General features: G+C 37.7%; 1 protein-coding gene across 1 annotated transcript in view; it reads left to right on the top strand.

The window, feature by feature from the left end:
• Positions 1–11,991, top strand: part of LOC309868572 (small ribosomal subunit protein mS35-like) — a 38,355-nt gene extending 26,364 nt beyond the window's left edge. The window contains exon 6 of the mRNA XM_082738586.1: positions 11,708–11,991. Coding sequence (XP_082594712.1) covers positions 11,708–11,977 — 270 coding nt within the window. The 3' untranslated portion in view covers positions 11,978–11,991. The remainder of the gene's footprint in view (positions 1–11,707) is intronic.
• The last annotated feature ends 1,537 nt before the right edge of the window (positions 11,992–13,528 follow it).

Below are 13,528 nucleotides of genomic sequence, written 5' to 3'. Positions count from 1 at the left end.
ATCTTTTCAATGTGAAATGTATTTATGCATAAACTTCTGAGTAATCTAATCATGCATAAACTAATATTACAGTGTTTATTAAAGAAAAAAATAACTAAATACATTAATTGGATTCCCATGATGAGTCTGAGCATTTGTAGTAGAGCAGTAACAATAAAGAGTGCTTACTTGCTACCTTTTCCTTGATTCCAGGCAAATAGCACATCTGGCCTTTATTTAATTTATTTTTATTTATCTTATTGTTATTGTTATTTTTAGAGAGGGAGCAGAGAGGAGAGAAAGAATCTTTTTTTTTTTCTTTTTCTTTTTTATAAACATATAATGTATTTTTATCCCCAGGGGTACAGGTCTGTGAATCGCCATGTTTACACACTTCACAGCACTCACCATAGCACATACCCTCCCCAATGTCCATAACCCCACCCCCCTTTCGGAAATCCCCTCCCCCCCAGCAACCTTCAGTTTGTTTTGTGAGATTGAGTCACTTATGGTTTGCCTCCCTCCCAATCCCATCTTGTTTCATTCATTCTAGGAAAGAAAGAATCTTAAGCAGGCTCCAAATCTAGCACCCAGCCAGATGTGGGGCTTGGTATCACAGTCCTGAGATCATGACCTGAGCCAAAATCAAGAGTTCGACACTTAACTGACTGAGCCACCTAGGCTCCCCTTGGCTTTCGTTTTAAAAGAAATTTTTAATCTTGCTCCAGGAGTCACCTGTGTCTTTTTCTTTTTTACCTTTGCTTTCCAAATGATCACCCTAGAAAAAAATAAAAAGGAAACCAAAAAGGGGATGAGGAGTGAGAGAAGAGCTCCATTTTTTTTTTTTAAGATTTTATTTATTTATTTGACATAGAGAAATAGTGAGAGATGAGCATGATGAGCAGGGGAGAGAGGGAGAAGCAGTTTCCCGCTGAGCAGGGAGCCGCATGCCGGTCTCCATACGAGGATCCTGGGATCATGACTTGAGCCGAAGGCAGACGCTTATCTGATTGAGCTGCCCAGGTGCTCTGAGGAGCTCCATTTTTAAAAAGTGCTTTAAAATGGTGTCTTTTTTCTGAACACAATAGTGTTTAGTGTGTCCATCCATTTTAAATTAGTACTGACGTTGAAGATCAGGAATCAGATTTATCTGTTACAACCTCTTCATGATATAAATTGAGAAATCAAGATTTAGAGAGATACATAGTTTTTCTCAAGTTTACAGAGTTTGTTGGCTGAGGGACTCGAGACTTGAACTGCAGCTTCAAAGTTCATATTCTTCCCATGGTATCATATTTAGTGTTATTCAACTTTGACTTCCATTAAAACAGACTATTAAATAAGAGATGAAATCAAATCTGCACTTTAGCTGCTAGCTTACTATGTTCTCAAACTGAACAATTGACAGTTGAAAATTTATTTCCAGGACACCTGGGTGGCTCAGTTGGTTAAGCTTCTGGCTTCAGCTCAGGTCATGATCCCAGTGTCCTGGGATGGAAAGCCCTCTATTAGGCGCCCTGCTCAGGGGCGAGCCTACTTTTCCCTCTCCCTTGGCCTCTCCCCCTGCTTGTGCTCTTTCTCTCAAATAAATAAAATCTTTTTAAAAAAAGAAAAAGGAAAGAAAATTTATCCCCCTAACCTGTTTTCAGGTAGTGGTTGCATTAAACTCACCTGGGAAGCTTTTTTTAAATGACGGATCCATGAACTCTACATAATTAACATCTCTAGTGGTGAAACTCAGGAAGGTTTCATTTTAAAGTCTCCACAGAGGAGTCTGATATAAGTTCTGATTGTGAATAATTTCCCCAATCTTTGAGTCTTCTTAATAAAGAAACTACACCGAAGGCTGGTATATCTCTTTTAAGATGGTTTTTGTATATGTGTCTAGTATCAGTTAGTTGAGTGACCGCCTTCAGCTCAGGTCATGATCCTGGAGTCTCAGGATTGAGTCCCACATTGGGCTCCCAGCTCCACAGGGAGTCCGCTTCTTCCTCTGACCATCTACCCTCTCATGCTCCCTCTTACTTGCTCTCTCTCTCAAATAAATAAATAAGATCATTTAAAAAAAAAAAAGAAGAAGGGCAAAAAAATTTGTCCATGATACAGACTTTTTTGACTTGATGTGTTAGGCAATAGGCAGCTGTTCTGTATTCTTGGATGATGGCACAATTAAGGTGACACTTCTCTTTGCTGTCAGGGAAAACATCATATTACATCCTTTAAAAATATTTTCTCTTCCTGTTGCCTACTGCTACCACTCTGAGTCTTCATCATCTTTTAACTGTAATAGCCTTATTGATTTTCCCATCCCGTCTATCTTCTGGATTTCTGTTAAAGTAATTGTTTCTAAAAAGCAAATCTATTGTGTCATATTGCTTTATAAAGTCCTTCAGTGAGTGGTTCCCTATTACCCAGGATAAAATCTAACCTACATAGCCTGTCTGTTCACAACAGTTTGCCACCTCATTACCAGTTCTCAGGAAATATAAGCTATGTATTCTGTATCTCAGCCGTAATGAACATAATGTGTTCTTTTATAACTTTACATATGCTGTTCTTTCTGCTTATGATTTTTTTTTCAAGTTGATCAGCCTTGCCGATTCATATGAATCTTTTAATACACTTCAGATGTAGCCCGTCCTAGAAGTTATCAGTGTATCCTTTCCTCCTCCTCCTGTTAGCATTCTTCTTATTGCTTCTATGGTAATTGTCTGACTGACCCTGTTAGACTGTGAGATTACTGAGGAGAAGGACGTATCTTTCATTTATTGTTGCATTCCCAACCCCGAGTACAATGTCTGACAAAATAGCATTCAGTAAATTTTTAAAAAACCAATCTGAATTAAATCGAGTTCCTTGACATACTCAGTTAAACATTTGGCCATGGTAACTGAAAGAATTGGCAGTAGTCTTTCTTTTTGTAAAAAATCCACTATGGTTATTTACCTCTTCTTATTTTTTATGATTTTCAAATAACTTGAATTTTCTTCTAATGCTTAAACTGTTTTTTCCTCATGTAGCACAATGCCTTACTTATAATCATGAGAAGTGGAATATTACTGTGATTCATGTTCTAGGCAAAGGGAGCTGTAATTAAGATGGTAAAAGGTGACAACTTTGTGTGTTCAGTGGAACAGCTATTTCTTTGCCTTCTGTTACATCAGAATACACTGACCAATGCATGGAATGCAGTGTTTTTCTTTGTATTGAATTTATGCTTACAAGAGGACAAAAAGGTGATAGATGCAATTAAATTATTCTTTTGTTCTTTATATTCTTTTTTACAGTGTATCTGTGTTCCTTGGAATATGTTGTTCTGCCACTAAAAAGCAGTATGATTTGGCAAATTATTTAATGGGTCTGGGCTTCAGTTTTTGGTCTATAAAGCAGATAGTAATAGTACTACCTCATAGGGTTGTTGTGGAAGTTAAGTGAATTATTGTATGTATGGTGCTGACATACGTAGTAAGTATTCTAAAGTAAGTATTCTAATAGCTATATTCATCCCATGCTGCTTTCCTCACCTTGGCCTCCATTCAGTTCCGTGATTATACTGAGGTCTTTGCTATCTCCAGGTCTTTCTGGATGCTCTTTTCTCTGCTGGGGTTGCAGTCTTCCATTTGATTGGCTCCTACTCAACTCCAGGTTTCCTACTAGACTGGCAATTGCAGGACAGCACAGTGTGTGCCTGGCAGGGTAGTTGTGCAATAAAGATTTATTGAGCAAATGAATAATTGAGGCTTTGTAGAAAGGAGAACAGATCGTGTAGAATGAAAGGTTGCTTCCTCTAGGGTTGTAGTCAGAGCAGGTTCTCTCGTTGTAGGCAGGGAAGAAAAAAGAGAGCCCAGATATGTGTATATGTATTATATACACACTCATACAAATTAAATGCTAAAATTATAAATGTTTAGTGGTTGAAGTATTAAAATAGGAGTCTATAGGTTAATCAAACTCTGCCTAAATGGTGATCAATTTAAGCTTAGTGATATTTTTAATTGCCACCCAGTAATTTGAAGATGATATTATTTATACTTTAAAATTAATATATTGCAGCTACACTTCAAAAGAAGAAACTCTTGGGGCGCCTGGGTGGCTCAGTTGGTTAAGCATCTCCCTTCAGCTCAGGTCATGATCCCGGAGTCCTGGGATCAAGCCCTGCATTGGGTTCCCTGCTCAGCCAGGAGTCTGCTTCTCTCCCTGCCCCTTACCCCACTCATGCTCTCTATCTCTTTTGCTCTTTCTCTTGCTGTCTTTCAAATAAATAAACAAAATCTTTGGGGGTGCGGTGGAGAGAGACTGGTTGAGGAGTACGTGAGAGTTTATATAGTGCTATCTCTTTTGTATGTGTTTGAAATTTTCTGTAATAGACTCCTTTAAATCACAAAAACAAAATGTATTTAGCCTCATAGAAAATGATTAACTTAGAGGTGCCTGGGTGGTTCAGTCAATGGAGTGTTGGACTCTTGATTTTTGGCTCAGGTCATGATTTCAGGGTCATAGGATCAAGCCCCCAGTTGGGCTCCGTGCACAGCACTAAGTTGGCTTGTCCCTCTTCCTCTGCTCCTCCCCCTGCTAGCATGTGCCCTTTCTCTCTAAAAAAAAGAAAGAAAGAATTAGGAAAAAAAGAAAAGAAAAGAATTAGCTTATAAATTGGATTTTGGGGGCACCTGGGTGGCTCAGTGGGTTAAAACCTCTGCCTTCGGCTTAGGTCATGATCTCAGGGTCCTGGGATCAAGCCCTGCAACAGGCTCCTTGCTCGGCGGGGACCTGCTTCTCTCTCTGCCTGCCTCTGCCTACCTGTGATCTCTGTCTGTCAAATAAATAAATAAAATCTTTTTTAAAAAATTGGATTTTGTTCCACTACATTATTATTGTATTTGAATAATGAGGATTTTTTTTCTGTTTTTTATTTCATCAGCAGATGCCTAATACGAACAAGCATAGGTACCCTTTTTCTAAAATACTTGGATATGAAAACATTCATTTTTAGCCAGGGTACCTAGAGACATCCTGCTTCTCCCCGTACTGCCTAGCACATGGTGGGTTCTCAGGAAATGTTTTGTGAAAGAGTATGCAGGAGCAGTCACAGACCGAAAGGGAGTTTTGTCTGTTGAGCTCTTTCATTGCAATTTATTTGTTGAAGAAACCTTGGGCTCTTGTTTGCTGTGGGCTTTCCCATCATTTGAATTCTGCTGATTGTATCACCATACTATAATTTTTTAAGTTGATAGTTGTATCTAGAGCTTCATCAGATTCTATTTTGACTTTTTAAAAACTACTGTGTAATTAGTATTGTGCTCTTCCATCAGGAAGTCTATGGTATCAGATTATTTTTGTGAAATTTAACACTATTAATTCTTTAAGTTTGAAGTTATAGAAAAATTATGTTTTAGATGGTGAATATTATAGGCTTTTGAATAAACTTATTGGGGGCGCCTGGGTGGCTCAGTGGGTTAAAGCCTCTGCCTTCGGCTCAGGTCATGATCCCAGAGTCCTGGGATCGAGCCCCGCATTGGGCTCTCTGCTCAGCGGGGAGCCTGCTTCCTCCTCTCTCTCTGTCTGCCTCTCTGCCTGCTTGTGATCTGTCAAATAAATAAAAAAATCTTTTAAAAAATAATAAATAAATAAATAAACTTATTTAAGAAAATTGATCCATACTAAATTTCCCAAAATTTGTTATTGTAAACTTAAAAAATAAGTTTTGATTTTTATTTGTATAAGACATTATCTTATTCCATTTAGGTTGCTATAACACAGTACCACAGACTGGTCTGTTTATAAACAAAAGAAATTTGTTTCTTGTTTTTTTGAAGTTTGAGATATCTAAGATCAAATCATTGGCAGGTTGGGTGTCTAGTGAGGGCTCATTTCCTGTTTCATAAACAGCTATCGTTTTGCTGTCTCCTCACATGGCAGAAGGGGCAAGGGTTTTCTCTGGAAGCTCTTTCACAAGGGTGTTAATCTCATTCATGAGGGCTCCACCTCATGACCTATGCATCTCCCAAAGACCCCACCTCCAATGCCACCATTTGGGAATTCCATTCCTACAAGAATTGAGGGTGGGCATTGGGGGGGTGGAGACCCAAGCATTCAGTCTATAAGAAATATGTTAAGATTTGTTGGAACTTGTTAAGTAGAATCATTGGGAATCTTGGAGTTATATCATAAAATATAAAAAGATTTCAGAATCTCATAGTTATAATCCCATAGTACAGATCTGATATATATAGCAATGTAGTTTTGTGTTGGTCTGTTTTGGCATTCATTAATTCTGACTTCTGCTCTATCTAGACTGTTATTAATCCCATCCAGCTCTTCCTTAGGCATAGCCTTCAAGGCTTTTGATTGGGAACTTGGTTAATCAACTTCTATATCTGCTGTAGAGTCATTTGTACTTTTCAGAAGTTTTGAGCTTAGCTTGGTGTAACCTCTAACCTTGAAACAGAATCTGGTAGATGTTTTAAAAGGGTGATTGGGGTAGGGGGTGCCTGGGTGGCTCAGAGGGTTAAGCCTCTGCCTTCAGCTCAGGTCATGATCTCAGGGTCCTGTGATCAAGTCCCACATCAGGCTGTCTGCTTGGTAGGGAGTCTGTTTCCCCTTCTCTCTCTCTGCCTGCCTCTCTGCCTACTTGTGATCTCTGTCAAATAAATAAATTTAAAAAAAAAAAAGGGTGATTGGTTGTGCATTTAAAACACACTTCTTCCTTCTAGTGCGACTTTGTCTCCTAAACATTCTGAGATTATGGGGGATTTTACTTTGCTTTTTAGAGGTGTGATTATGATTTCCCAGCTTCTCCATAAGTAACCCCAGAACTAAAACCAGTCATGTTTGGGATTCTTCAGTTCCAGTCTGTTTTATAGAGCCCTGTGTAACAGCTCAAATTTCACGTATTCCTCTATACCCAAGAAGAATCCTGCATTTGCCAAGTGCCAGTCTTGTACAGAATTGGAAAATGCCCTCAGGAAAGAAAATGTTTAAGGATTTTCAAAAGGATCCTTCTCACATCCTTGCAGCCTGGAATTCACATTCGTCTAGTCATCACTGATTCTGTAACTCTGATATCTTTTTTTTTTTTTTTTTTAAGATTTTAAAATTTATTTTAGAGAAAGAGTGAGAGTGGGGGAGGGGCAGAAAGAGAGGGATTCCCAAGTAGACTCCCTGCTGAGGAGGAAGCCCTACTGGGGGCTCCATCCCAGGACCCTAAGATCATCACCTGAGTTGAAATCAAGAGTTGGGTGTTTAACTGACTGAGTCACCCAGGTGCCCCAAGGATTTTATATTTATACCTCTTAGAAATGAAAAATATTCTAACGTGACAAGTAGTATGGACAGTATTACTGCCTTTATATCATTGACAAAGATTAAGATGTTTTAGAATAGCTTCCTAATATATCATTTATAGAACAGCATCTCTTTTAGTTAGTTCTGTTCTCTCTTCACTGACAAGCTCTATTTGGTTGTTACTCATCTGTGAAAGCTTATACATTAATGAGTAGTAAAGATTTCCCTCAAAAAGTAAATAAATTGATAATAATTAGCTTTTACTTTTCCTGCTTGAAAAACAGAGACATTCTAAAGATGCTGTAAAGATATTTTCTTCCATTTAACTCAGGACTTCAAAAAAGTAAATTTCTTTTTCTTGACAAGAATGCTATTTTGTGTGCGTGTGTGTGTGTCTGTGTTTTCTAATCTACATCTGATTAGACATAAAATGCCTATATCCGAAGGAGACTGCAGGAAAACTGGAGATAACTTAGTAAGAATAGGCAATTAATTGGGAAAATTTAATCAGTGATAGCATTTATCAAGAAGACATGAAGTTACAAGAATCACGAAAAACATTACCTTTATATCAGGGATAAGAAATAAAGACCTCTTGTTTCTTTAACTATTTTATCTAAACATTATAAAAATAATGATACAATTTTGTGAGTGGGAATAATTGCAGAACATTCGAACAATTTGGTTTGTGTTTATATTTACACTGAAAATTTCTATTTATTGTTTGATGGGGGTAGTGATGCCCTTGACATAGAAACACATTTTGTAGGTAGGCTAACAAGGATTTGAATCCCACTCTCTTTCATTCATCTTCATAAGCTATGTTTTATTCGTAGCAAGCATTTATTTAGTGTTTACTCTGAGCCAGTTGCTCTAAGTGCATGGATATTCCTTACCTATTTTATTTTATTTTTATTCCCTACCTCTTTTAATTCACAGAACAGCCCTTGGAATCACTTCTTCTGTAACACAAGTCTGTCACAGTAGTTAAGTGATGAAGCTAGGATGTAAACTGAGTTCCGTAAAACACCAAAGCCCATATTAAATATTGTGTCATACCACCTCCCTGTGCGATCCTGAGCAACCACACACACACACACCCTAACTCTGTAACCCCCAAAGCTTTGGAAATTGCTAGTTTTTTCATAACTTATTTGGTGGCAAAATGAGACTTGAATGGATGAAAAACATTTACAGCCTTTGTTTATCCCATTTAGTGTGACTGCATACATGTTGCTGCAAAAATGGTGATGTATTTGATTTAGGGTGTCCTGTGGTTGATCTTCTCTGGAAATGTTAACAAAATATATGGTGTATGCACTGTATTAATTTTCTAAAATGTAAAAAATTCTGAAATCAGAAACATTCCCAGGTGGCTATGGCCCCTATTTAACTTCCATATTACTTTATTTTCTTTCTGTAGAGATGTTAACATCAAACCCAGTAGGTTTTAATAAGAATTATATGAAATAATTAACGTATGTAAGCATTTAAGGTCCGTGGCATATAAGTATTTAATTTATTGGTATTGTTACTATCATTATCTTGGAATTTATATTCAACTGTGCAGAGTTTGGATCCTAAAGTTATTAGAATTGTTGAAAACATGAGTTTTGTTTAGCTTGCAGCTGAAGCCCAACACTGCTTTGTGTCTGTGTAGGATTAGTAGGAAACTATGCCTTCTACACATTGTAGTCACTTTGACTTACCACTGGCTATTTAACACAGTATGATTTTCTCCTGTAAGTGTTTGTTATCCCTTAGTGCAGTATTTCCTAACCTTTTTTGTGTCGCTGCACACAGAGAAAAGTCTTTCCTGAGATCAGTGAAGGAAGAGGGTGCTTGTGCACCGCTGCTCCAGGGTCTCCTGGCCACCTGAGGGCCGAGGGAATCAATAGCATGGCACACTGTAACACTTTGACAAAGCAGCCTAGAATTGTGTACACCAAACATAAGCGGAAGATAAATGAAATGATGAAGATTACAGTGAATTTACTTTTGTTACCTCTTTAAGTATCTATTTCAGAATAGGTGAAAAAATCCACATAAAACTAGGTGAAAGTTATAATTTTTTAAATTGTTCATTTCTTAATTGTCTTCTAGCAGTCAAGAATGAAGTAGATTAGAATATTTTTAAAAAGTAAGAGGTAGATTGACTGTTTTACATAGTGCTTTATATAATGTATTTGTTGGAATCTTAAGGATACTCATTTGTAAGTTAGAATTATGAAGAAACTATGACACTGTTTCATCATTTAAAGCACTTCTAAGAGTAGATAGGACCAAAGATACATTTAATTTAGGGCATTTGTTTTTTTTAAGGGTCTGACATTTATTTTTTCCCCAAATATTACAGTAAAACGTAGGTAGGGTAGGATGATTTTGTCAGTTTTCTTTTTAATGTAAAATTCAGAGTTTGGCTGTTGGAAGTTATTTGCAACAGGCTTGTATGCACAGGATACAAGAAGTTGTTTCACATTATTCACCCACCCCGCCCCTTTGCCAAGTCTATGGGGTGAATCACAGCCAGATTAAAAAAGGAGTGTAGAGTTAATTCTCAACCAGATAATATGTTTCTAGAATGTTAGTTGAGATGTTTTCCTCAGCTATAAATTCAGGATAGGGAGGTGGGGCAAACAGTATATAGGAAGTTGTGAGTATAGCCCCTTTGGCTAAGGAATTTGAGGGTCAGGGAGACACTCCACATCCTATTGGTTTATTTTGAAGGAAAGGTTATTTAGTTTGAAGGATATAAACAGGATTTCTTTCTCTTGTGGTTCTTTGTGGAGGAGACTCTTTCCTTGCCTTCAGTTAACCCAAATGGGGTTAGCTGAGTCCATGCCATATCCAGGGGCCTATTTGCAGTTGGTGGGGCTCCTCTTTACCTTTTGAGGGATGCATTTCCTGTGCTTTTTCTCTTTTCCTTTTTTGTTTCTTAAGATTTTTAAAAATTTTTATTTATTTGATAGACAGAGATCACAAGTAGGCAGAGAGGCAAACAGAGAGAGAGAGAGGAGGAAGCAGGCTCCCTGCTGAGCAGAGAGCCTAATGCCCCAGGACCCTGGGATCATGACCTGAGCGGAAGGCAGAGGCTTTAACCCACTGAGCCACCCAGGCACCCCTCTTGTGCTTTTTCTTTTTTCATGGACTCGAATAGTAAGGTTGGGGACAGGAGGGAGGCAGAAGTGGAAACCGACTCCTTGGTACTCACTTAATTCTGAACAGACTTGGAGCTCTGTCTGCTCAAGTTGGGGTCTTTTTCAAGAGGAGTTTTCAGAGATAAAATAATTTTGACAGCCTTACAAATCTTTCTTTTAATACTTCAGAAATGTTCTAATTTGCGGGGTTTACCACCTTCAAAAGCTTTAAGAATATTGGATGATTCTATAATAGTATATAGCTCAGAATATGTTATTTTGGAAATAAATATTGTTAATATGTTCTATTATGTTAGAATATGTTAGTTTGAAAAGAATGTGGCTGGCATTCAGCACTTCATTGAACCAGGGCTTATTATTTATCAGCTGCGTTCCTTGATTTTTCAGAGAATGTTACATTTTCATCTAAATCACGAATCTGAATTATATTACTATAAAACCTAACAGTGTTCCCTAAGATAGCATATTAGTAACTTTTGTAAGAAAAAACATGTTAGTGGGGAGCCTGGGTGGTTCAGTTGTTAAGCATCTGCCTTCAGCTCAGGTCATGATCCCAGAGTCCTGGGATTGAGCCCTGTATCGGGCTCCCTGCTCCAAGGGAAGCCTGCTTTTCCCTCACCCGCTCCCCCCTGCTTCCCCTCTCTCACTGTGTCTCTCTCTATCAAATAAATAAATAAAATCTTTAAAAAAAAAAAAAGAAAGAAAGAAAGAAAAGAGAAAACAAGTAGTAACAAAAATTGTTTCCCTTAGAGGAATAGAAAATAAAGATAATAACAAAATAAAATTCCAGAATATATGAAGTCATTAGGACTAAAAATCATGTATTACACATGTATTTTATATTTTTTATTTTATTGTAATGATTGGTATTCCTTGTCATCCCCACAGGCATGTTACAAAGATAAATACAGTCTTTTCTCAACTCTTTATTATTAACCTCAGAAATGTGCAAGTGTTGATGTGTTAAGAGTTTAGGGATTAGAAAGCTGCAAAAAATGAGTTTTCTGTCTCTTTTGGGAAATAGTGTTGCTTTGTGAGTGGAATTTGCAAGCCAGATAAATTCTGTAGAGTTAGTGAGTGGTAATGTAGTAGTCACATTACAGAGTGTGGGGTCCTGAAACAGTTGGCGCAGGTGGATAGCAGTGCTGTAAGGGAGGGAAATCAAAGTTCACATACAAAGTATCCATAGGGACTCCACATTTTGCAGATTCTCTTTCCCTAAAACAAAAACAAAACTTTGTTTTTGGATCGTATTTCTCAGATTTCAGAACTCGTTTTTTTCCTTTCAGAAAACTGAAGAATGGGAGAAAGATAAGACTGAAGCAGACATGGAAGAGTATGTATGGAACAATAGCTCCTCTGAAAAAAATATTCTGGAAACACTTCTCCAAATCAAAGCTGCTGAGAAAAATCTGGATGTAAATAAAGAAGAGCTCCTTGCTACGAAAGAAGTTGAAGAGTACAAAAAGTCTGTTGTTAGTCTTAAGAATGAAGGGGACAATGAAAATACCCTTTCTCAGTACAAAGAATCAGTGAAGAAACTATTAAATCTAATGTGATTTATTTAGAAAAATCTCCTTGATTTAATTTTTATTTTATGATTTTTAAAAATCTCCTTGATTTAAAATCTCCATGATATAATTTTATAATTATCTCACTTTATACAAATTTAAAAATGCTAAAAAAAAAAAACACGTTTTTACACATTTCAGATTTTTTTTATTAGTTTCAGAGGCTTAGTGATTATTATTAGTTTAGTGATTCATCAGTTGCATATAACATACCCAGTGCTCATTCCATCGGTTTCCCTTTTTAATACCCATCCCCCAGTTACCTCATCACCCCACCCACCTCCCCTTCAGCAACCCTCAGTGTGTTTCCTAGAGTTCAATGTCTCTTACAGTTTGCCTTCCTGTCTAATTTTCATCTTATTTTATTTTTCCTTATCTTCTCCTGTGTTCATCTCTTTTATTTCTTAAATTCCACATATGAATGAAATCATATGGTATTTGTCTTTCTCTGACTTACTTATTTTGCTTAGCATAATACTCTAATTCTATCCACATTGTTGAAAACGATAAGATTTAATTCTTTTTGAATAAAAATACTACTGTGTATATATACCTCATCTTTATCCATTCACCTGTCAGTGGACATCTGGACGCTTTTCATATTTTGGCTGTGGTGGACGTTGCTACTCTAAACATTGGGGTGAGATGCCCCTTTGGATCACTGCATTCGTATCTTTGGGGTAAATACCCAGTAATGCAGTTGCTGGTTCATAGGGTAGCTCTGTTTTCAACTTTCTTTTTTTTTTTTTTTTTTTTTTAAAGATTTTATTTATTTGTCAGAGCGAGCGAGAGCGAGCACAGGCAGACAGAGTGGAAGGCAGAGTCAGACGGAGAAGCAGGCTCCCGGCTGAGCAAGGAGCCCGATGTGGGACTCGATCCCAGGATGCTGGGATCATGACCCGAGCCGAAGGCAGCTGCTCAACCAACTGAGCCACCCAGGCGTCCCTGTTTTCAACTTTCTGAGGAACCTCCAAACTGTTTTCCAGAGCGGCTCACCAGTTTGCATTCCTACTAACAGTGTAAGAGGGTTCCCCTTTCTCCACATCTTCACCAACATCTGTTGTTCCTGACTTGTTAATTTTAGCCATTTTGACTGGTGTGAGATGGTATCTCATTATGGTTTTGATTTGTATTTCCCTCATGCTGTGTCTGCAAGCCATTTGTATGTTTTCTTTGGGGTAAAGTCTGTTGGCGTCTTCTGCCCATTTCTTGACTGGATTTTTTTTGATTTTTGGGTGTTGACTTTAAAAAGTTTCTTTATAGATTTTGGATACTGGCCCTTTTTTTTTTTTTTTAATTTTATTTACTTGACAGACAGAGATCACAAGTAGGCAGAGAGAAAGGGGAAAGCAGGCTCCCCGCTGAGCAGAGAGCCCGATGCGGGGCTCGATCCCAGGACCCTGAGATCATGACCTGAGCCGAAGGCAGAGGCTTTAACCCACCGAGCCACCCAGGCGCCCCGGATACTGGCCCTTTATCTGATAAGCCATTTGCAAATATATTCTCCCATTCCATAGGTTGCCTTTTAATTTTGTCAGC

This window comes from Mustela nivalis, assembly GCF_964662115.1.
Source record: "Mustela nivalis genome assembly, chromosome: 7".
Lineage (NCBI taxonomy): Eukaryota > Metazoa > Chordata > Mammalia > Carnivora > Mustelidae > Mustela > Mustela nivalis.
This window is presented reverse-complemented; position numbering and strand designations above follow the sequence as displayed.